At 54.3% G+C, this 23,746-nt stretch overlaps 1 protein-coding gene across 2 annotated transcripts in view; it reads right to left on the bottom strand.

Annotated features, from left to right (window-relative positions):
• DLK1 (delta like non-canonical Notch ligand 1) overlaps positions 1 to 23,746 on the bottom strand; it is a 58,946-nt gene that overhangs the window by 13,108 nt on the left and 22,092 nt on the right. For both annotated transcript variants that reach the window (XM_073610270.1, XM_073610269.1), the window contains 2 exons: positions 16,892 to 16,952; positions 14,295 to 14,425 (listed from right to left, as the gene is read on the bottom strand). In XM_073610270.1, coding sequence (XP_073466371.1) covers positions 14,295 to 14,425; positions 16,892 to 16,952 — 192 coding nt within the window. The remainder of the gene's footprint in view (positions 1 to 14,294; positions 14,426 to 16,891; positions 16,953 to 23,746) is intronic.

Here is a 23,746-nt window from a genome sequence, read left to right as displayed (position 1 = left end):
GGTAACGGCTCGGATCGGTAGTGAGGGTATGGCTCGGATTGGTGGTGAGGGTATGGCTCGGATTGGTAGTGAGGGAACGGCTCAGATCGGTAGTGAGGGTACGGTTCGGATCGGTAGTGAGGGTACGGTTCGGATCGGTAGTGAGGGTACGGCTCGGATCGGTGGTGAGGGTACGGCTCGGATCGGTGGTGAGGGTACGGCTCGGATCGGTGGTGAGGGTACGGCTTGGATAGGTAGAGAGGGTTCGGATCGGTGGTGAGAGTACGGCTCGGATCGGTGGTGAGGGTACGGCTCGGATCGGTGGTGAGGGTTCGGTTTGGATCGGTGGTGAGGGTACGGTTCGGATCGGTGGTGAGGGTACGGTTCGGATCGGTAGTGAGGGTACGGTTCGGATCGGTAGTTAGGGTACGGCTCGGATCGGTAGTGAGGGTACGGCTCGGACCGGTGGTGAGGGCACGGCTCGGATCGGTGGTGAGGGTTCGGTTCGGATCGGTGGTGAGGGTACGGTTCGGATCGGTAGTGAGGGTACGGTTCGGATCGGTGGTGAGGGTACGGCTCGGACCGGTGGTGAGGGTACGGCTCGGACCGGTGGTGAGGGCACGGCTCGGATCGGTGGTGAGGGCACGGCTCAGATCGGTGGTTAGGGCAGGCTAGGATCGGTGGTGAGGGTATGGCTCGGATCGGTGGTGAGGGCACGGCTTGGATCGGTGGTGAGGGTACAGCTCGGATCGGTGGTGAGGGTACGGTTCGGATCGGTGGTGAGGGTACAGCTCGGATCGGTGGTGAGGGTACGGCTCGGATCGGTGGTGAGGGTACGGCTCGGATCGGTGGTGAGGGTACGGCTCGGATCAGTGGTGAGGGTACGGTTCGGATCGGTGATGAGGGTACGGTTCGGATCGGTAGTGAGGGTACGGTTCGGATCGGTAGTGAGGGTACGGCTCGGATGGGTAGTGAGGGTACGGCTCGGACCGGTAGTGAGGGCACGGCTCAGATCGTTAGTGAGGGAACGGCTCAGATCGGTGGTGAGGGTATGGCTCGGATTGGTAGTGAGGGAACAGCTCGGATCGGTAGTGAGGGTACGGCTCGGATCGGTAGTGAGGGTACGGCTCGGATCGGTAGTGAGGGTACGGCTTGGATCGGTGGTGAGGGTACGGCTCGGATCGGTGGTGAAGGTACGGCTCGGATCGGTGGTGAGGGTACGGCTCGGATTGGTGGTGAGGGTACGGCTCGGATCGGTAGTGAGGGCATGGCTCGGATCGGTGGTGAAGGTACGGCTTGGATCGGTAGTGAGGGTACGGCTTGGATCGGTAGTGAGGGAACAGCTCGGATCGGTAGTGAGGGTACAGCTCGGATCGGTGGTGAGGGTATGGCTCGGATTGGTAGTGAGGGTACGGCTCAGATCGGTAGTGAGGGTACGGCTCGGATCGGTAGTGAGGGTACGGCTCGGATCGGTAGTGAGGGTACGGCTCAGATCAGTAGTGAGGGTACAGCTCGAATTGGTAGTGAAGGTACGGCTCAGATGGGTAGTGAGGGTACGGCTCGGATCGGTAGTGAGGGAACGGCTCGGATCGGTAGTGAGGGTACGGCTTGGATCGCTAGTGAGGGAACGGCTCGGATCGATAGTGAGGGAACGGCTCGGATCGATAGTGAGGGAAGGGCTCGGATCGATAGTGAGGGAACGGCTCGGATCAGTAGTGAGGGAACGGCTCGGATCGGTAGTGAGGGTACGGTTCGGATCGGTAGTGAGGGTACGGCTCGGATCCGTGGTGAGGGTACGGCTCGGATCGATGGTGAGGGTACGGCTTGGATAGGTAGAGAGGGTTCGGATCGGTAGTGAGGGTACGGCTCGGATCGGTGGTGAGGGTACGGCTCGGATCGGTGGTGAGGGTACGGTTCGGATCGGTGGTGAGGGTACGGCTTGGATCGGTGGTGAGGGTACGGCTCGGATCGGTGGTGAGGGTACGGCTTGGATCGGTAGTGAGGGTACGGCTCGGATCGGTGGTGAGGGTACGGCTCGGATCGGTGGTGAAGGTACGGCTCGGATCGGTGGTGAGGGTACGGTTCGGATCGGTAGTGAGGGTACGGCTTGGATCGGTAGTGAGGGAACGGCTCGGATCGGTAGTGAGGGTACAGCTCGGATCGGTGGTGAGGGTATGGCTCGGATTGGTAGTGAGGGTACGGCTCCGATCGGTAGTGAGGGTACGGCTCGGATCGGTAGTGAGGGTACGGCTCGGATCGGTAGTGGGGGTACGGCTCGGATCAGTAGTAAGGGTACAGCTCGAATTGGTAGTGAAGGTACGGCTCAGATGGGTAGTGAGGGTACGGCTCGGATCGGTGGTGAGGGTACGGCTCGGATCGGTAGTGTGGGTACGGCTCGGATCGGTAGTGAGGGTACGGCTCGGATCGGTAGTGAGGGTACGGCTCGGATCAGTAGTGAGGGTACAGCTCGAATTGGTAGTGAAGGTACGGCTCAGATGGGTAGTGAGGGTACGGCTCGGATCGGTAGTGAGGGAACGGCTCGGATCGGTAGTGAGGGTACGGCTCGGATCGGTGGTGAGGGTACGGCTCGGATCGATGGTGAGGGTACGGCTTGGATAGGTAGAGAGGGTTCGGATCGGTAGTGAGGGTACGGCTCGGATCGGTGTTGAGGGTACGGCTCGGATCGGTGGTGAGGGTACGGCTCGGATCGGTGGTGAGGGTACGGCTCGGATCGGTGGTGAGGGTACGGCTCGGATCGGTGGTGAGGGTACGGCTCGGATCGGTGGTGAGGGTACGGCTCGGATCGGTGGTGAGGGTACGGCTCGGATCGGTGGTGAGGGTTCGGTTCGGATCGGTGGTGAGGGTACGGTTCGGATCGGTGGTGAGGGTACGGTTCGGATCGGTAGTGAGGGTACGGTTCGGATCGGTAGTGAGGGTACGGCTCGGATCGGTGGTGAGGGTACGGCTCGGACCGGTGGTGAGGGCATGGCTCGGATTGGTGGTGAGGGCATGGCTCGGATTGGTGGTAAGGGCACGGCTCGGATCGGTGGTGAGGGCACGGCTAGGATCGGTAGTGATGGTACGGCTCGGATCGGTGGTGAGGGTACGGCTCGGATCGGTGGTGAGGGTACGGCTCGGATCGCTGGTGAGGGTACGGCTCGGATCGGTGGTGAGGGTACGGCTCGGATCGGTAGTGAGGGTACGGCTCGGATCGGTAGTGAGGGTACGGCTTGGATCGGTAGTGAGGGTACGGCTCGGATCGGTGGTGAGGGTACGGCTCGGATCGGTGGTGAAGGTACGGCTCGGATCGGTGGTGAGGGTACGGCTCGGATCGGTAGTGAGGGCATGGCTCGGATCGGTGGTGAAGGTACGGCTTGGATCGGTAGTGAGGGTACGGCTTGGATCGGTAGTGAGGGTACAGCTCGGATCGGTGGTGAGGGTATGGCTCGGATTGGTAGTGAGGGTACGGCTCGGATCGGTAGTGAGGGTACGGCTCGGATCAGTAGTGAGGGTACAGCTCGAATTGGTAGTGAAGGTACGGCTCAGATGGGTAGTGAGGGTACGGCTCGGATCGGTAGTGAGGGTACGGCTTGGATCGCTAGTGAGGGAACGGCTCGGATCGATAGTGAGGGAACGGCTCGGACCGATAGTGAGGGAAGGGCTCGGATAGATAGTGAGGGAACGGCTCGGATCGGTAGTGAGGGAACAGCTCGGATCGGTAGTGAGGGTACGGTTCGGATCGGTAGTGAGGGTACGGCTCGGATCCATGGTGAGGGTACGGCTCGGATCCATGGTGAGGGTATGGCTTGGATAGGTAGAGAGGGTTCGGATCGGTGGTGAGGGTACGGCTTGGATCGGTGGTGAGGGTACGGCTCGGATCGGTGGTGAGGGTACGGCTCGGATCGGTGGTGAGGGTACGGCTCGGATGGGTGGTGAGGGTACGGCTCGGATGGGTGGTGAGGGTACGGCTCGGATCGGTGGTGAGGGTACGGCTCGGATAGGTAGAGAGGGTTCGGATCGGTAGTGAGGGTACGGCTCGGATCGGTAGTGAGGGTACGGCTCGGATCGGTGGTGAGGGTACGGCTCGGATCGGTGGTGACGGTACGGCTCGGATTGGTGGTGAGGGCACGGCTCGGATCGGTGGTGAGGGCACGGCTAGGATCGGTGGTGAGGATATGGCTCGGATCGGTGGTGAGGGTACGGCTCGGATTGGTGGTGAGGGCACGGCTCGGATCGGTGGTGAGGGCACGGCTAGGATCGGTGTTGAGGGTACGGCTCGGATCGGTGGTGAGGGTACGGCTCGGATCGGTGGTGAGGGTACGGCTCGGATCGGTGGTGAGGGCACGGCTAGGATCGGTGTTGAGGGTACGGCTCGGATCAGTGGTGAGGGTACGGCTCGGATCGGTGGTGAGGGTACGGCTCGGATCGGTGGTGAGGGTACGGCTCGGATCGGTGGTGAAGGTACGGCTCGGATCGGTGGTGAGGGTACGGTTCGGATCGGTAGTGAGGGTACGGCTTGGATCGGTAGTGAGGGAACGGCTCGGATCGGTAGTGAGGGTACAGCTCGGATCGGTGGTGAGGGTTCGGTTCGGATCGGTGGTGAGGGTACGGTTCGGATCGGTGGTGAGGGTACGGTTCGGATCGGTAGTGAGGGTACGGTTCGGATCGGTAGTGAGGGTACGGCTCGGATCGGTGGTGAGGGTACGGCTCGGACCGGTGGTGAGGGCATGGCTCGGATTGGTGGTGAGGGCATGGCTCGGATTGGTGGTAAGGGCACGGCTCGGATCGGTGGTGAGGGCACGGCTAGGATCGGTAGTGATGGTACGGCTCGGATCGGTGGTGAGGGTACGGCTCGGATCGGTGGTGAGGGTACGGCTCGGATCGCTGGTGAGGGTACGGCTCGGATCGGTGGTGAGGGTACGGCTCGGATCGGTAGTGAGGGTACGGCTCGGATCGGTAGTGAGGGTACGGCTTGGATCGGTAGTGAGGGTACGGCTCGGATCGGTGGTGAGGGTACGGCTCGGATCGGTGGTGAAGGTACGGCTCGGATCGGTGGTGAGGGTACGGCTCGGATCGGTAGTGAGGGCATGGCTCGGATCGGTGGTGAAGGTACGGCTTGGATCGGTAGTGAGGGTACGGCTTGGATCGGTAGTGAGGGTACAGCTCGGATCGGTGGTGAGGGTATGGCTCGGATTGGTAGTGAGGGTACGGCTCGGATCGGTAGTGAGGGTACGGCTCGGATCAGTAGTGAGGGTACAGCTCGAATTGGTAGTGAAGGTACGGCTCAGATGGGTAGTGAGGGTACGGCTCGGATCGGTAGTGAGGGTACGGCTTGGATCGCTAGTGAGGGAACGGCTCGGATCGATAGTGAGGGAACGGCTCGGACCGATAGTGAGGGAAGGGCTCGGATAGATAGTGAGGGAACGGCTCGGATCGGTAGTGAGGGAACAGCTCGGATCGGTAGTGAGGGTACGGTTCGGATCGGTAGTGAGGGTACGGCTCGGATCCATGGTGAGGGTACGGCTCGGATCCATGGTGAGGGTATGGCTTGGATAGGTAGAGAGGGTTCGGATCGGTGGTGAGGGTACGGCTTGGATCGGTGGTGAGGGTACGGCTCGGATCGGTGGTGAGGGTACGGCTCGGATCGGTGGTGAGGGTACGGCTCGGATGGGTGGTGAGGGTACGGCTCGGATGGGTGGTGAGGGTACGGCTCGGATCGGTGGTGAGGGTACGGCTCGGATAGGTAGAGAGGGTTCGGATCGGTAGTGAGGGTACGGCTCGGATCGGTAGTGAGGGTACGGCTCGGATCGGTGGTGAGGGTACGGCTCGGATCGGTGGTGACGGTACGGCTCGGATTGGTGGTGAGGGCACGGCTCGGATCGGTGGTGAGGGCACGGCTAGGATCGGTGGTGAGGATATGGCTCGGATCGGTGGTGAGGGTACGGCTCGGATTGGTGGTGAGGGCACGGCTCGGATCGGTGGTGAGGGCACGGCTAGGATCGGTGTTGAGGGTACGGCTCGGATCGGTGGTGAGGGTACGGCTCGGATCGGTGGTGAGGGTACGGCTCGGATCGGTGGTGAGGGCACGGCTAGGATCGGTGTTGAGGGTACGGCTCGGATCAGTGGTGAGGGTACGGCTCGGATCGGTGGTGAGGGTACGGCTCGGATCGGTGGTGAGGGTACGGCTCGGATCGGTGGTGAAGGTACGGCTCGGATCGGTGGTGAGGGTACGGTTCGGATCGGTAGTGAGGGTACGGCTTGGATCGGTAGTGAGGGAACGGCTCGGATCGGTAGTGAGGGTACAGCTCGGATCGGTGGTGAGGGTATGGCTCGGATTGGTAGTGAGGGTACGGCTCGGATCGGTAGTGAGGGTACGGCTCGGATCGGTAGTGAGGGTACGGCTCGGATCGGTAGTGGGGGTACGGCTCGGATCAGTAGTGAGGGTACAGCTCGAATTGGTAGTGAAGGTACGGCTCAGATGGGTAGTGAGGGTACGGCTCGGATCGGTGGTGAGGGTACGGCTCGGATCGGTAGTGTGGGTACGGCTCGGATCGGTAGTGAGGGTACGGCTCGGATCGGTAGTGAGGGTACGGCTCGGATCAGTAGTGAGGGTACAGCTCGAATTGGTAGTGAAGGTACGGCTCAGATGGGTAGTGAGGGTACGGCTCGGATCGGTAGTGAGGGAACGGCTCGGATCGGTAGTGAGGGTACGGCTCGGATCGGTGGTGAGGGTACGGCTCGGATCGATGGTGAGGGTACGGCTTGGATAGGTAGAGAGGGTTCGGATCGGTAGTGAGGGTACGGCTCGGATCGGTGTTGAGGGTACGGCTCGGATCGGTGGTGAGGGTACGGCTCGGATCGGTGGTGAGGGTACGGCTCGGATCGGTGGTGAGGGTACGGCTCGGATCGGTGGTGAGGGTACGGCTCGGATCGGTGGTGAGGGTACGGCTCGGATCGGTGGTGAGGGTTCGGTTCGGATCGGTGGTGAGGGTACGGTTCGGATCGGTGGTGAGGGTACGGTTCGGATCGGTAGTGAGGGTACGGTTCGGATCGGTAGTGAGGGTACGGCTCGGATCGGTGGTGAGGGTACGGCTCGGACCGGTGGTGAGGGCATGGCTCGGATTGGTGGTGAGGGCATGGCTCGGATTGGTGGTGAGGGCACGGCTCGGATCGGTGGTGAGGGCACGGCTAGGATCGGTAGTGATGGTACGGCTCGGATCGGTGGTGAGGGTACGGCTCGGATCGGTGGTGAGGGTACGGCTCGGATCGCTGGTGAGGGTACGGCTCGGATCGGTGGTGAGGGTACGGCTCGGATCGGTGGTGAGGGTACGGCTCGGATCGGTAGTGAGGGTACGGCTCGGACCGGTAGTGAGGGCACGGCTCGGATCGTTAGTGAGGGAACGGCTCAGATCGGTGGTGAGGGTATGGCTCGGATTGGTAGTGAGGGAACAGCTCGGATCGGTAGTGAGGGTACGGCTCGGATCGGTAGTGAGGGTACGGCTTGGATCGGTAGTGAGGGTACGGCTCGGATCGGTAGTGAGGGTACGGCTTGGATCGGTAGTGAGGGTACGGCTCGGATCGGTGGTGAGGGTACGGCTCGGATCGGTGGTGAAGGTACGGCTCGGATCGGTGGTGAGGGTACGGCTCGGATCGGTAGTGAGGGCATGGCTCGGATCGGTGGTGAAGGTACGGCTTGGATCGGTAGTGAGGGTACGGCTTGGATCGGTAGTGAGGGTACAGCTCGGATCGGTGGTGAGGGTATGGCTCGGATTGGTAGTGAGGGTACGGCTCGGATCGGTAGTGAGGGTACGGCTCGGATCAGTAGTGAGGGTACAGCTCGAATTGGTAGTGAAGGTACGGCTCAGATGGGTAGTGAGGGTACGGCTCGGATCGGTAGTGAGGGTACGGCTTGGATCGCTAGTGAGGGAACGGCTCGGATCGATAGTGAGGGAACTGCTCGGATCGATAGTGAGGGAAGGGCTCGGATCGATAGTGAGGGAACGGCTCGGATCGGTAGTGAGGGAACAGCTCGGATCGGTAGTGAGGGTACGGTTCGGATCGGTAGTGAGGGTACGGCTCGGATCCATGGTGAGGGTACGGCTCGGATCCATGGTGAGGGTATGGCTTGGATAGGTAGAGAGGGTTCGGATCGGTGGTGAGGGTACGGCTTGGATCGGTGGTGAGGGTACGGCTCGGATCGGTGGTGAGGGTACGGCTCGGATCGGTGGTGAGGGTACGGCTCGGATGGGTGGTGAGGGTACGGCTCGGATGGGTGGTGAGGGTACGGCTCGGATCGGTGGTGAGGGTACGGCTCGGATAGGTAGAGAGGGTTCGGATCGGTAGTGAGGGTACGGCTCGGATCGGTAGTGAGGGTACGGCTCGGATCGGTGGTGAGGGTACGGCTCGGATCGGTGGTGACGGTACGGCTCGGATTGGTGGTGAGGGCACGGCTCGGATCGGTGGTGAGGGCACGGCTAGGATCGGTGGTGAGGATATGGCTCGGATCGGTGGTGAGGGTACGGCTCAGATTGGTGGTGAGGGCACGGCTCGGATCGGTGGTGAGGGCACGGCTAGGATCGGTGTTGAGGGTACGGCTCGGATCGGTGGTGAGGGTACGGCTCGGATCGGTGGTGAGGGTACGGCTCGGATCGGTGGTGAGGGCACGGCTAGGATCGGTGTTGAGGGTACGGCTCGGATCGGTGGTGAGGGTACGGCTCGGATCGGTGGTGAGGGTATGGCTTGGATCGGTGGTGAGGGTACGGCTCGGATCGGTGGTGAGGGTACGGCTCGGATCAGTGGTGAGGGTACGGCTCGGATCGGTGGTGAGGGTTCGGTTCGGATCGGTGGTGAGTAGGGCTGCAACTAACGATTATTTTCATAATCGATTAGTTGGCCGATTATTGTTTCGATTAATCGAATAATCGGTTAATAACCTTAAAAAAAGTTGGGCGTATGATTTAGTTAAATGTAAAGTTTAAAAAAAAGGCAAAGAGCAAAATCTCTTATCCACTCTGAGAATAACAGACAGAAGAGATATATACTGTATATACTATTAGAAGAGATATACTGTATATACTATTAGAGGAGATATTCTGTATATACTATTAGAAGAGATATACTATATATACTATTAGAGGAGATATATACTGTATATACTATTAGAGGTTGAATCTGGTAAATATCATCACACTAGGATCTTTTTTTAAAGAAAAAAAAAAAGACTGTTTTGCAGATTTTCAAACAGTACTGTAATATATTATATGCTGGCCATACAAAAACAATGTCTTCCCTCAAAAAAATTTCATTTTAAGAACGTTCGTTCGATTTTCGAATCATTAGTGGGGTCAAATCGACGTTCGTTTTCAACCACAGTGACAGAAAAATTTAGAAATAATAGAAAATTTCTTGGTCAAAGGAATTTTTCAGACAGTGTATGTGGTTTTCGTTCAGAAATTGCATTCATTTTAAAACAGAATGTTAAAAGCAAGTGAAAATTTCAAACAACATTCTTTCATTCAGCAAATGTACAAAGATTTTTCATATGAATATTCTCATCTGAAAATTGATCCGTGTGGCCAGCATAAGGCTCAGTACATGCCTATGCAGTTTGCTTTTGATCTGTTTCTACACTGCTTTTTGCTGTGCGTTAAGTACAGTATAGAGTGCCCCAATAACAAGGTAAAGAAAACTTCTGCCTTTAGAACCACTCACTTCCTGCCCAGGACTACAAGTCCCATGGGGCATTGCTCCTCACACATTCACAAGTTCTCAGGCACTTACTGACATGTGTGCTGTATGTGTGCTGCACTGTATTTCCTGATATGTACACAAATAATGCATTCTGTATGCAGGCAGCTGGCCGATTAATCGATTATGAAAATAATAATCGATTAATTTCATAATCGATTAGTTGTCGATTAATCGATTAGTTGTTTCAGCCCTAGTGGTGAGGGTACGGTTCGGATCGGTGGTGAGGGTACGGTTCGGATCGGTAGTGAGGGTACGGTTCGGATCGGTAGTGAGGGTACGGCTCGGATCGGTGGTGAGGGTACGGCTCGGACCGGTGGTGAGGGCATGGCTCGGATTGGTGGTGAGGGTACGGCTCGGATCGGTGGTGAGGGCACGGCTAGGATCGGTAGTGAGGGTACGGCTCGGATCGGTGGTGAGGGTACGGCTCGGATCGGTAGTGAGGGTACGGCTCGGATCGGTGGTGAGGGTACGGCTCGGATCGGTGGTGAGGGTATGGCTCGGATAGGTAGAGAGGGTTCGGATCGGTAGTGAGGGTACGGCTCGGATCGGTAGTGAGGGTACGGCTCGGATCGGTGGTGAGGGTACGGCTCGGATCGGTGGTGAGGGTACGGCTCGGATCGGTGGTGAGGGTACGGCTCGGATCGGTGGTGAGGGTACGGCTCGGATCGGTGGTGAGGGTACGGCTCGGATGGGTGGTGAGGGTACGGCTCGGATCGGTGGTGAGGGTACGGCTCGGATCGGTGGTGAGGGTACGGCTCGGATCGGTAGTGAGGGTACAGCTCGGATCGGTGGTGAGGGTATGGCTCGGATTGGTAGTGAGGGTACGGCTCGGATCGGTAGTGAGGGTACGGCTCGGATCGGTAGTGAGGGTACGGCTCAGATCAGTAGTGAGGGTACAGCTCGAATTGGTAGTGAAGGTACGACTCAGATGGGTAGTGAGGGTACGGCTCGGATCGGTAGTGAGGGAACGGCTCGGATCGGTAGTGAGGGTACGGCTTGGATCGCTAGTGAGGGAACGGCTCGGATCGATAGTGAGGGAAGGGCTCGGATCGATAGTGAGGGAACGGCTCGGATCGGTAGTGAGGGAACAGCTCGGATCGGTAGTGAGGGTACGGTTCGGATCGGTAGTGAGGGTACGGCTCGGATCCATGGTGAGGGTAGGCTCGGATCGATGGTGAGGGTACGGCTTGGATAGGTAGAGAGGGTTCGGATCGGTAGTGAGGGCACGGCTTGGATCGGTGGTGAGGGCACGGCTAAGATCGGTGGTGAGGATATGGCTCGGATCGGTGGTGAGGGTACGGCTCGGATTGGTGGTGAGGGCACGGCTCGGATCGGTGGTGAGGGCACGGCTAGGATCGGTGTTGAGGGTACGGCTCGGATCGGTGGTGAGGGTACGGCTCGGATCGGTGGTGAGGGTACGGCTTGGATCGGTGGTGAGGGTACGGCTCGGATCGGTGGTGAGGGTACGGCTCGGATCGATGGTGAGGGTACGGCTCGGATCGGTGGTGAGGGTTCGGTTCGGATCGGTGGTGAGGGTACGGTTCGGATCGGTGGTGAGGGTACGGTTCGGATCGGTAGTGAGGGTACGGTTCGGATCGGTAGTGAGGGTACGGCTCGGATCGGTGGTGAGGGTACGGCTCGGACCGGTGGTGAGGGCATGGCTCGGATTGGTGGTGAGGGTACGGCTCGGATCGGTGGTGAGGGCACGGCTAGGATCGGTGGTGAGGATATGGCTCGGATCGGTGGTGAGGGCACGGCTCGGATCGGTGGTAAGGGTACGGCTCGGATCGGTGGTGAGGGTACGGCTCGGATCGGTGGTGAGGGTACGGCTCGGATCGGTAGTGAGGGTACGGCTCGGATCGGTGGTGAGGGTACGGCTCGGATCGGTGGTGAGGGTACGGCTCGGATAGGTAGAGAGGGTTCGGATCGGTAGTGAGGGTACGGCTCGGATCGGTAGTGAGGGTACGGCTCGGATCGGTGGTGAGGGTACGGCTCGGATCGGTGGTGAGGGTACGGCTCGGATCGGTGGTGAGGGTACGGCTCGGATCGGTGGTGAGGGTACGGCTCGGATAGGTAGAGAGGGTTCGGATCGGTAGTGAGGGTACGGCTCGGATCGGTAGTGAGGGTACGGCTCGGATCGGTGGTGAGGGTACGGCTCGGATCGGTGGTGAGGGTTCGGTTCGGATCGGTGGTGAGGGTACGGTTCGGATCGGTGGTGAGGGTACGGTTCGGATCGGTAGTGAGGGTACGGTTCGGATCGGTAGTGAGGGTACGGCTCGGATCGGTGGTGAGGGTACGGCTCGGACCGGTGGTGAGGGCATGGCTCGGATTGGTGGTGAGGGCACGGCTCGGATCGGTGGTGAGGGCACGGCTAGGATCGGTGGTGAGGATATGGCTCGGATCGGTGGTGAGGGCACGGCTCGGATCGGTGGTGAGGGTACGGCTCGGATCGGTGGTGAGGGTACGGCTTGGATCGGTGGTGAGGGTACGGCTCGGATCGGTAGTGAGGGTACGGCTCGGATCGGTGGTGAGGGTACAGCTCGGATCGGTGGTGAGGGTACGGCTCGGATAGGTAGAGAGGGTTCGGATCGGTAGTGAGGGTACGGCTCGGATCGGTAGTGAGGGTACGGCTCGGATCGGTGGTGAGGGTACGGCTCGGATCGGTGGTGAGGGTACGGCTCGGATCGGTGGTGAGGGTACGGCTCGGATCGGTGGTGAGGGTACGGTTTGGATCGGTGGTGAGGGTACGGCTCGGATGGGTGGTGAGGGTACGGCTCGGATCGGTGGTGAGGGTACGGCTCGGATAGGTAGAGAGGGTTCGGATCGGTAGTGAGGGTACGGCTCGGATCGGTAGTGAGGGTACGGCTCGGATCGGTGGTGAGGGTACGGCTCAGATCGGTGGTGAGGGTACGGCTCGGATCGGTGGTGAGGGTACGGCTCGGATCGGTGGTGAGGGTACGGCTCGGATCGGTGGTGAGGGTACGGCTCGGAATGGTGGTGAGGGTACGGCTCGGATCGGTGGTGAGGGTTCGGTTCGGATCGGTGGTGAGGGTACGGTTCGAATCGGTGGTGAGGGTACGGTTCGGATCGGTAGTGAGGGTACAGTTCGGATCGGTAGTGAGGGTACGGCTCAGATCGGTGGTGAGGGTACGGCTCGGACCGGTGGTGAGGGCACGGCTCGGATCGGTGGTGAGGGCACGGCTCGGATCGATGGTGAGGGTATGGCTCGGATCGGTGGTGAGGGTACGGTTCGGATCGGTGGTGTGGGTACGGCTCGGATCGTTAGTGAGGGTACAGCTCGGATCGGTGGTGAGGGTACGGTTCGGATCGGTAGTGAGGGCACGGCTCGGATCGTTAGTGAGGGCACGGCTAGGATCGGTGGTGAGGTTACAGATCAGATCAGTGGTGAGGGTACGGCTCGGATTGGTGGTGAGGGTACGGCTCGGATCGGTGGTGAGGGTATGGCTCGGATCGGTGGTGAGGGTACGGCTCGGATCGGTGGTGAGGGTATGGCTCGGATCGGTGGTGAGGGTATGGCTCGGATCGGTAGTGAAGGTACGGCTCGGATCGGTAGTGAGGGTACGGCTCGGATCGGTAGTGAGGGTACGGCTCGGATCGGTAGTGAGGGTACGGCTCGGATCGGTGGTGAGGGTACGGCTCGGATCGGTGGTGAGGGTACGGCTCGGATCGGTGGTGAGGGTACGGCTCGGATCGGTGGTGAGGGTACGGCTCGGATCGGTGGTGAGGGTACGGCTCGGATCGGTAGTGAGGGTACGGCTCGGATCGGTGGTGAGGGTACGGCTCGGATCGGTGGTGAGGGTATGGCTCGGATCGGTGGTGAGGGTATGGCTCGGATCGGTAGTGAAGGTACGGCTCGGATCGGTAGTGAGGGTACGGCTCGGATCGGTAGTGAGGGTACGGCTCGGATCGGTAGTGAGGGTACGGCTCGGATCGGTGGTGAGGGAATGGCTCGGATCGGTGGTGAGGGTACGGCTCGGATCGGTGGTGAGGGTACGGCTCGGATCGGTGGTGAGGGTACGGCTCGGATCGGTGGTGAGGGTACGGCTCGGATCGGTAGTGAGGGTACGGCTCGGATCGGTGGTGAGGGTACGGCTCGGATCGGTGGTGAGGGTACGGCTCGGATCGGTAGTGAGGGTACGGCTCGGATCGGTAGTGAGGGTACGGCTCGGATCCGTAGGAAAGGTAAGATTTGGATCTCAGTCACGCTGGAGAGGGGTTTATAGCGCCATCCATGGTAAGTTCTGGGTATTGCACTTTGTAAGTCTGGAGAGATTTAGTATCGATCGGCCGTGTCTTTTATCTCTTACAGGAAATTTGGAGATTTTATTATCTGAGGCCCAAAAATGAATGAGAAATGAAAGTTCTAACATAAAAATAAAGATTCAATGATAACTTTGTGCAGAACGTTCTTTCTATCGATCCTTCGCTGTCAGACAATGGAGAAGATTTTGTGTTTTTTTGGCATCTGTGTAAAAAATGAAATAATTGCCCCGGCAGTGGAAGGGTTAATGTGCGGAGCTGGGCCAGCGATCGCCGATACGTACCGATGTTGCAGCGGCTGCCCACCCATCCGTCCTCACAGATACATTGCCAGGGTTTGGTGCAACCACCATGAAGACACCCCGAGAACGGGACACATCGATCGCAGAACTGCCCCCTCCACCCGGGGCGACACCTACAGAGAGACAGAATGACAGGACAAACGTTTTCCTTTTCTAGTCATTTCTTTATAAATTCTGATGTAAAATATTTTCATTATAACAGCCAATTACTGCAGTGACATAACCAGGATGGTCATTCTCCCCTCCCCCCCTCCATTCACCATTTCATTAATGATGGGACACTATTCCTCCCACTGATACCAATGATGGGGCACTATTCCTCCCACTGATACCAATGATGGGGCACTATTCCTCCCACTGACACCAATGATGGGACACTATTCCTCCCACTGACACCAATGATGGGGCACTATTCCTCCCACTGATACCAATGATGGGACACTATTCCTCCCACTGACACCAATGATGGAACACTATTCCTCCCACTGACACCAATGATGGGGCACTATTCCTCCCACTGACACCAATGATGGGGCACTATTCCTCCCACTGATACCAATGATGGGACACTATTCCTCCTACTGATACCAATGATGGGACACTATTCCTCCCACTGACACCAATGATGGGACACTATTCCTCCCACTGATACCAATGATGGGACACTATTCCTCCCACTGATACCAATGATGGGACAATATTCCTCCCACTGACACCAATGATGGGACACTATTCCTCCCACTGATATCAATGATGGGACACTATTCCTCCCACTGATACCAATGATGGGACACTATTCCTCCCACTGATACCAATGATGGGACACTATTCCTCCCACTGACACCAATGATGGGACACTATTCCTCCCACTGATATCAATGATGGGACACTATTCCTCCCACTGACACCAATGATGGGGCACTATTCCTCCCACTGACACCAATGATGGGACACTATTCCTCCCACTGACACCAATGATGGGGCACTATTCCTCCCACTGACACCAATGATGGGACACTATTCCTCCCACTGATACCAATGATGGGACACTATTCCTCCCACTGACACCAATGATGGGACACTATTCCTCCCACTGATATCAATGATGGGACACTATTCCTCCCACTGACACCAATGATGGGGCACTATTCCTCCCACTGACACCAATGATGGGACACTATTCCTCCCACTGACACCAATGATGGGACACTATTCCTTCCACTGATACCAATGATGGGGCACTATTCCTCCCACTGACACCAATGATGGGGCACTATTCCTCCCACTGATACCAATGATGGGGCACTATTCCTCCCACTGACACCAATGATGGGGCACTATTCCTCCCACTGACACCAATGATGGGACACTATTCCTCCCACTGACACCAATGATGGGGCACTATTCCTCCCACTGACACCAATGATGGGACACTATTCCTCTTACTGACACCAATGATGGGACACTATTCCTCCCACTGATACCAATGATGGGGCACTATTCCTCCCACTGACACCAATGATGGGACACTATTCCTCTTACTGACACCAATGATGGGGCACTATTCCTCCCACTGATACCAATGATGGGGCACTATTCCTCCCACTGACACCAATGATGGGACACTATTCCTCTTACTGACACCAATGATGGGGCACTATTCCTCCCACTGATACCAATGATGGGGCACTATTCCTACTACTGATACCAATGATGGGGCACTATTCCTCCCACTGATACCAATGATGGGGCACTATTCCTCCCACTGACACCAATGATGGGACACTATTCCTCTTACTGACACCAATGATGGGGCACTATTCCTCCCACTGATACCAATGACGGGACACTATTCCTCCCACTGACACCAATGATGGGGCACTATTCCTCCCACTGACACCAATGATGGGGCACTATTCCTCCCACTGATACCAATGATGGGGCACTATTCCTCCCACTGATACCAATGATGGGGCACTATTCCTCCCACTGATACCAATGATGGGGCACTATTCCTCACACTGACACCAATGATGGGGCACTATTCCTCCCACTGACACCAATGATGGGGCACTATTCCTCCCACTGATACCAATGATGGGACACTATTCCTCTTACTGACACCAATGATGGGACACTATTCCTCCCACTGACACCAATGATGGGACACTATTCCTCCCACTGACACCAATGACGGGACACTATTCCTCCCACTGACACCAATGACGGGACACTATTCCTCCCACTGATACCAATGATGGGACACTATTCCTCCCACTGACACCAATGATGGGACACTATTCCTCCCACTGACACCAATGATGGGACACTATTCCTCCCACTGATACCAATGATGGGACACTATTCCTCTTACTGACACCAATAATGGGACACTATTCCTCCCACTGACACCAATGATGGGACACTATTCCTCCCACTGAAATCAATGATGGGACACTATTCCTCCCACTGATACCAATGATGGGGCACTATTCCTCCCACTGATACCAATGATGGGGCACTGATCCTCCTCCCTGTGAATATTTTGGCAGTGTAGGTGTGCACAGAACATTACTTACCTGCATTCTCCGGGACTCTCACAAAACCCGTTTTCAGGATGACAGCCCGGCCTGCAGACACCTGAAAAATATACACCAATCAGCATCATTTCTGACCCACCAGTGAGCACCTCACAGATCCCCAGAATAGGAATCTACAGCTAACAACAATCAATGATTTAATAGACAGCTAAGTATGACTGAACTCGGATTTTTAATTCCCACAGCGCCATCATCCCCAAGAACAATAAATAAAAAAAATGAATGACGGGGCTTTAATGGGTTCATTTCAAAAAGACATTTGCCGGACGATTGCCACAAGCATTCACCCATTCATAACAAATTTCCCCCCTCTATTACAATCATGATCAGCGCCATCTAGTGGCCATAATGTGGTATATTCCTGATTGAGGTCATTCAGGAAAATACTGCATTATGGCCACTAGATGGAGCTGATGAAGAAATAAACCTAATAAACAAATTACAAGGAGAATGTATTACTGTTTGGCGAATGTTAGTGACATTCATCCAGTGAGTTTTTCTTATAAACAGAATATAACACCGAGGAAACAGAATATCTGTATAAAATATGAATAAAGTTTTATTAACAAATAGAGTTGGGCTGAAAACTCCCCGGATCGGTTCGCACCAGAACTCTCGAAACATCGCAAAAGTTTGGACCCGAACGGTGAACCCCATTGAAGTCCATGGGACCTGAATGACAAAAACCAAAAGTCCCCATTTTGAAGGCTTATATGAAAGTAATTGGCCATAGAAAGGGTCCGGGGGTCCGGGTACTGCCCCGGGGGACATGTACCAATGCAAGAACAAACTTTAAAAAAGATAGTTTTTAAAGGAGCAGTAAATTAAAGATGATTGAAGTGAAACAATAAGAATTTTAAATTCCCTTAAATATCGTGCCTGGGAGGGGGGGGGGGTCCCCTTAGTCTGCCTGTAAAGTGGCACATCTGTACCATGTATAGAACCTGCTGCAGCAAAACTGACATATACAATGCCGTGAAAAAGTATTCATACCCCTTGAAACGTTACACATTTTGTTACAACCAAAAACGTAAATGTATTTTATTGGGATTTTATGTGATAGACCAACACAAAGTGTCACATAATTGTGAAGTGGAAGGAAAATGATAAATGATACAAATAAATATGTGAAAAGTGTGGGGGGGGGGGCATTTGTATGGCGCCCCCCGGAGTCAATACTTTGTAGAACCCCCTTTCTCTACAAGTCTTTTTGGGGGTGTCTCTACCAGCTTTGCACATCTAGAGAGGACATTTCTGCCCATTCTTCTTTGTAAAATATCTCAAGCTCTGTCAGATCGGATGGAGAGCGTCTGTGAACAGCAATTTTCAAGTCTTGTCACAGATTCTCAATGTGATTTAGGTCTGGACTGTGACTGGGCCATTCTAACACATGAATATGCTTTGATCTAAACCATTCCATTGTAGCTCTGGCTGGATGTTTCGGGTCGTTGTCCTGCTGGAAGGTGAACCTCCCCCCGGTCTCAAGTCTTTTGTAGACTCTAACAGGTTTTCTTCTAAGATTGTCCTGTATTTGTCTCCATCCATCTTCCCATCAACTCTGACCAGCTTCCCTGTCCCTGCTGAAGAAAACCATCCCCACCACATGATGCTGCCACCACCATGTTTCACGGAGGGCAGCAGGAGAACACTGCCAGGCAAGTCTCCAGGAGGAACAACAAGGAGTAGCCAAGAAGGCTGGTGATCGACACACAGTCAGGAGGACTGGAGAGCACACCTGAGAGGACTGGGTGCAAGCAGTCTGGGATGGGTGCAGAGCCAGTAAGGAGGACTGTGGTGGCACATGGAGTGGAAAAAAAGTCAGCTACAGCCAGGAGGGCTGGCAGAGCCTGAAGAGGTGGTAATGGGATCAGTGGCCACGTGGAACAGCTAGCACTAGGACTACCATATTTTGCTACACAATAGGGGCCTGCCTGCAAAGGGCAATTGCTGGAGGTAGAAGAGGAGAAGGGTGTGTATATACTGGATGTATATAGTCAAGTCCCTGAAGAATTCCTATTGATCACATGGGCATACTATACAGAGTCTGACAAAAGTAAGTACACCCCTCAGTGACATTTATGTAAATCTTTTCTTCTCTCTTTTCATGGGACAACACTGAAGAAATGACACTTGTCTACTATGTAAAGTAGTGAGTGTACAGCTTGTATAACAGTGTAAATTTGCTGTCCCCTCAAAATAACTCAACACACAGCCATTAATGTCTAAACCGCTGGCAACAAAAGTCAGTACACCCCTAAGTGAAAATCTCCAAATTGGGCCCAATTAGCCATTTTCCCTCCCCGGTGTCATGTGACTCGTTAGTATTACAAGGTCTCAGGTGTGAATGGGGAGCAGGTGTGTTAAATTTGGTGTTATCGCTCTCACTCTCTCATACTGGTCACTGGAAGTTCAACATGGCACCTCATGGCAAAGAACTCTCTGAGGATCTGAAAAAAAGAATTGTTGCTCTACATAAAGATGGCCTAGGCTATAAGAAGATTGCCAAGACCCTGAAACTGAGCTGCAGCACGGTGGCCAAGACCATACAGCGGTATAACAGGACAGGTTCCCCTCAGAACAGGCCTCGCCATGGTCCACCAAAGAAGTTGAGGTCACGTGCTCAGCGTCATATCCAGAGGTTGTCTTTGGGAAATAGACGTATGAGTGCTGCCAGCATTGCTGCAGAGGTTGTAGGGGTGGGGGGGTCAGCCTGTCAGTGCTCAGACCATACGCCGCACACTGCATCAAATTGGTCTGCATGGCTGTCATCCCAGAAGGAAGCCTCTTCTAAAGATGATGCACAAGAAAGTCCACAAACAGTTTGCTGAAGACAAGCAGACTAAGGACATGGATTACTGGAACCATGTCCTGTGGTCTGATGAGACCAAGATAAACGTATTTGGTTCAGATGGTGACAAGCGTGTGTGGGGGCAACCAGGTGAGGAGGACAAAGACAAGTGTGTCTTGTCTACAGTCAAGCATGGTGGTGGGAGTGTCATGGTCTGGGGCTGCATGAGTGCTTCCGGCACTGGGGGGCTACAGATCATTGAGGGAACCATGAATGCCAACATGTACTGTGACATACTGAAGCAGAGCATGATCCCCTCCCTTCAGAGACTGGACCGCAGGGCAGTATTCCAACATGATAACCACCCCAAACACACCTCCAAGACCACCACTGCCTTGCTAAAGAAGCTGAGGGTAAAGGTGATGGACTGGCCAAGCATGTCTCCAGACCTAAACCCTATTGATCATCTGTGGGACATCCTCAAACGGAAGGTGGAGGAGCGCAATGTCTCTAACATCCACCAGCTCCGTGATGTCATCATGGAGGAGGGGAAGAGGACTCCAGTGACAACCTGTGAAGCTCTGGTGACCTCCATGCCCAAGAGGGTTAAAGTAGTGCTGGAAAATAATGGTGGCCACACAAAATATTGACACTTTGGGCCCAATTTGGACATTATCACTTAGGGGTGTACTGACTTTTGTTGCCAGCGGTTTAGACATTAATGGCTGTGTGTTGAGTTATTTTGAGGGGACAGCAAATTTACACTGTTATACAAGCTGTACACTCACTACTTTACATTGTAGACAAGTGTCATTTCTTCAGTGTTGTCACATGAAAAGATAGAAGAAAAGATTTACACAAATGTGAGGGGTGTACTTACTTTTGTGAGATACTATTTGTACCCTATCCCCATCCAAGTTGAATCCCCTCAATAAAAACAACAAAAAACCAAGTACAAGGACTATTTCTTGACTGCTGTATGTCTGGGAATACATGTGCCTGGCGGTGCAGGGTAAGAGACGAAACCACAATTACTAGCAGCCCCAATGGGGGCACCCCAACACCTACACCAAAAAATGTCTTCCAGATGAAATCAACACCCACAAAGCTAGGCAGCCAAGACATTCTTTTAGAGATTCCAGATCCAGAAAGCAGTTAATCAGTGACATCGGTATCAGGGGCTTGATGGCTGCTGCTAACCCAGAACTCAATGATTTTGACAAATGTCAGCCGGTCCACGGAGTCTCTGAACAGACGGGTTTTCTTATCTGTCACAAAGCCTCTGGCAGCACTGAACGCCGATTCGGAAAGCACGCTGGATGCAGGGCAGCCCAGCAGTTCAATTGCATACTGGGCAAGTTTTGGCCAGTGGTCTATTCTCATGACCCAGTAACCCAGTGGATCATCAACCGGGAAGTTATCCATGTCTGTTTTCACCCCTAGATAATCTTCCACAATATGATGCAGATGCTACCGATGGGATGTGGAAGTTGACAGCCTTAAACTTTTCCTCGGCCCGAACCGTTCGTCCAACACTATTAATAAAGTGAATAAAACTTCAGTGGATGCACATCCATAAAATGAACTTGTCTATACATACTGTGCACTACAACTGACTACCACATTTTGTAAGATATGCCTCAGAAAATCTGCTTCTCTACAGAACTCGTCCCGTCTCAACGCATTTAACAGTAAGGACAATGCTTCATTGGTTGATCTGCATTCTATGAATAGGCTGCCTAAGGCAAAATAAGGTGTGAGGAGGATGCACAATGAAATGCAACGCCATGTTTCTCTGTGTTTTCTGCTTTTTAGAGATCCTGTAAGTACAGAAAAATACAGGATGACCTCCCTGAAAAGCTCATCATTGACAACTGGACTGCTATTGCAATAAATGGTGTCAGCCCTGCCCAGTTGTCTTTTGCTAAACTACAGAATACCAACCTAATGGCTAATTCTTCTGTAGTCCAAAGATAATAAGGCTGATTGTCTTCTGCATTCTTCCATGTTATATCAAATACTCTGGACAGCTCTGAATTTAGGACAAGATTAATGGGTATTTTTTGGAGGGGTGGCTGATTTTTGGGTTCCTCTGCTCCCGGTGATAACGCCCCCCCCTCAGGCAATACTGCACACACCAAGGCTGAAGGAAAAGATCCTTATTTGGACAACAAAAAAGCAGCAATAATAATAACAATCGATGACAAACACAGGAAAATAACAGTTACATGAATAGCACAGTTCACATACAAGATAATATCAGAACCACTTATAAAGGAAACCCAAAACCGGGCTCAAGGGACAAAGCCTGTACCCTGAAAATGGGAGCTACTCTATATGCACAGGGGCTATTAGTCACAGTCCCTCAATATCGCCCTCCCATTGGCCAGTGGTAACTAACTGTCGGTGGCCGGCGTTGGGGCCCAAGAATACGTAGATAAGTTTGCACAAAGGCATGAACCGTCCCTCCATTAAATAAATTTTGTTGTTGCAAATTAGCTTGATTGGCTACAATGTTGGCTTAGAAGGAAACCCTTCACCTATTACCCTTAGAAGTGTAGCGGGGACACATTTTTGATGTAACCTAATGTAATGCCCCCGTACACACGGTCGGATTTTCCGACGGAAAATGTGTGATAGGACCTTGTTGTCGGAAATTCCGACCGTGTGTGGGCTCCATCACACATTTTCCATCGAATTTTCCGACACACAAAGTTTGAGAGCAGGATATAAAATTTTCCGACAACAAAATCCGTTGTCGGAAATTCCGATCGTGTGTACACAAATCCGACAGACAAAGTGCCACGCATGCTCAGAATAAATAAAGAGATGAAAGCTATTGGCTACTGCCCCATTTATAGTCCCGGCGTACGTGTTTTATATCACCGCGTTTAGAATGATCGGATTTTCCGACAACTTTGTGTGACCGTGTGTATGCAAGACAAGTTTGAGCCAACATCCGTCGGAAAAAATCCTAGGATTTTGTTGTCGGAATGTGCGATCAATGTCCGACCGTGTGTACGATCAATGTCCGACCGTGTGTACGATCAATGTCCGACCGTGTGTACGATCAATGTCCGACCGTGTGTACGATCAATGTCCGATCGTGTGTCTGATCAATGTCCGACCGTGTGTACGATCAATGTCCGACCGTGTGTACGATCAATGTCCGACCGTGTGTACGATCAATGTCCGACCGTGTGTACGATCAATGTCCGACCGTGTGTACGGGGCATTAGTGTTATATCTTATCCTCTGGCGCCATCTAGCGGCCAAAGTGCAAAAGGACTGAATCTTTATTTTCTTTTCGCTTTTCAAGTTGACCTGAAAGTTTTTGTTTGTTTATATCTGGACATTAACTTGACCTGCCCACAATGCACAGTGACTCCCATGATCCTTGGGTAGCAGAACTGCATTGTGGGAAGCTTATAAAAAGGCTGGAAGTGGCCATCTTAAGTCTCTTGGAGACGCATGGCCAGCCTGGGAGGATCTGTGTGAGGTCCCCAGCCCAGTGCGGCCCACCCTGTACGGAGCAGAACAGCCTTACATCATAGCTTGCTGGAGCAGCAGAGTGATCGATCCAGAGACCCTTGAAGGAGGTAACCGAGGACTCCCGGTCGTCTGTGAAGTAGTATAGCGTGGCGGTGTGGCCACAGCGAACGGACTGAGATACTGCGTAGGAAGAACCCGGCACACCAGAGCGGAGTCTCCTGACAGCATTGTCCTGGTTGGGTGAGAGGGCTGAGGCCCACAAGTTTCTTGACGCACTTTCATACATCAGTTTACACAAGATAGAGTTGCTGGGACCCATAGTCCCACAAGCAGATTAAAGAGGAATTAGTACTGAGTCCTTGGCATCAAAGTTAGTTAAAGTGCCACGGCACCAGAGCCTGGCTTTCATCTTTTCAGCATACTTTGATAAGGAATCATTAACCCTTGGATTACAAAATTACTTTGCTAGCAGAAGAAAAGAAGATAAAGAAGGACTGTTCAGTAACACATAAGGCCTTGGGTTATTTTACTATATCAGGGCGGTGTGATATTAA

This window comes from Aquarana catesbeiana, linkage group LG13 (assembly GCF_042186555.1).
Source record: "Aquarana catesbeiana isolate 2022-GZ linkage group LG13, ASM4218655v1, whole genome shotgun sequence".
NCBI lineage: Eukaryota > Metazoa > Chordata > Amphibia > Anura > Ranidae > Aquarana > Aquarana catesbeiana.
This window is presented reverse-complemented; position numbering and strand designations above follow the sequence as displayed.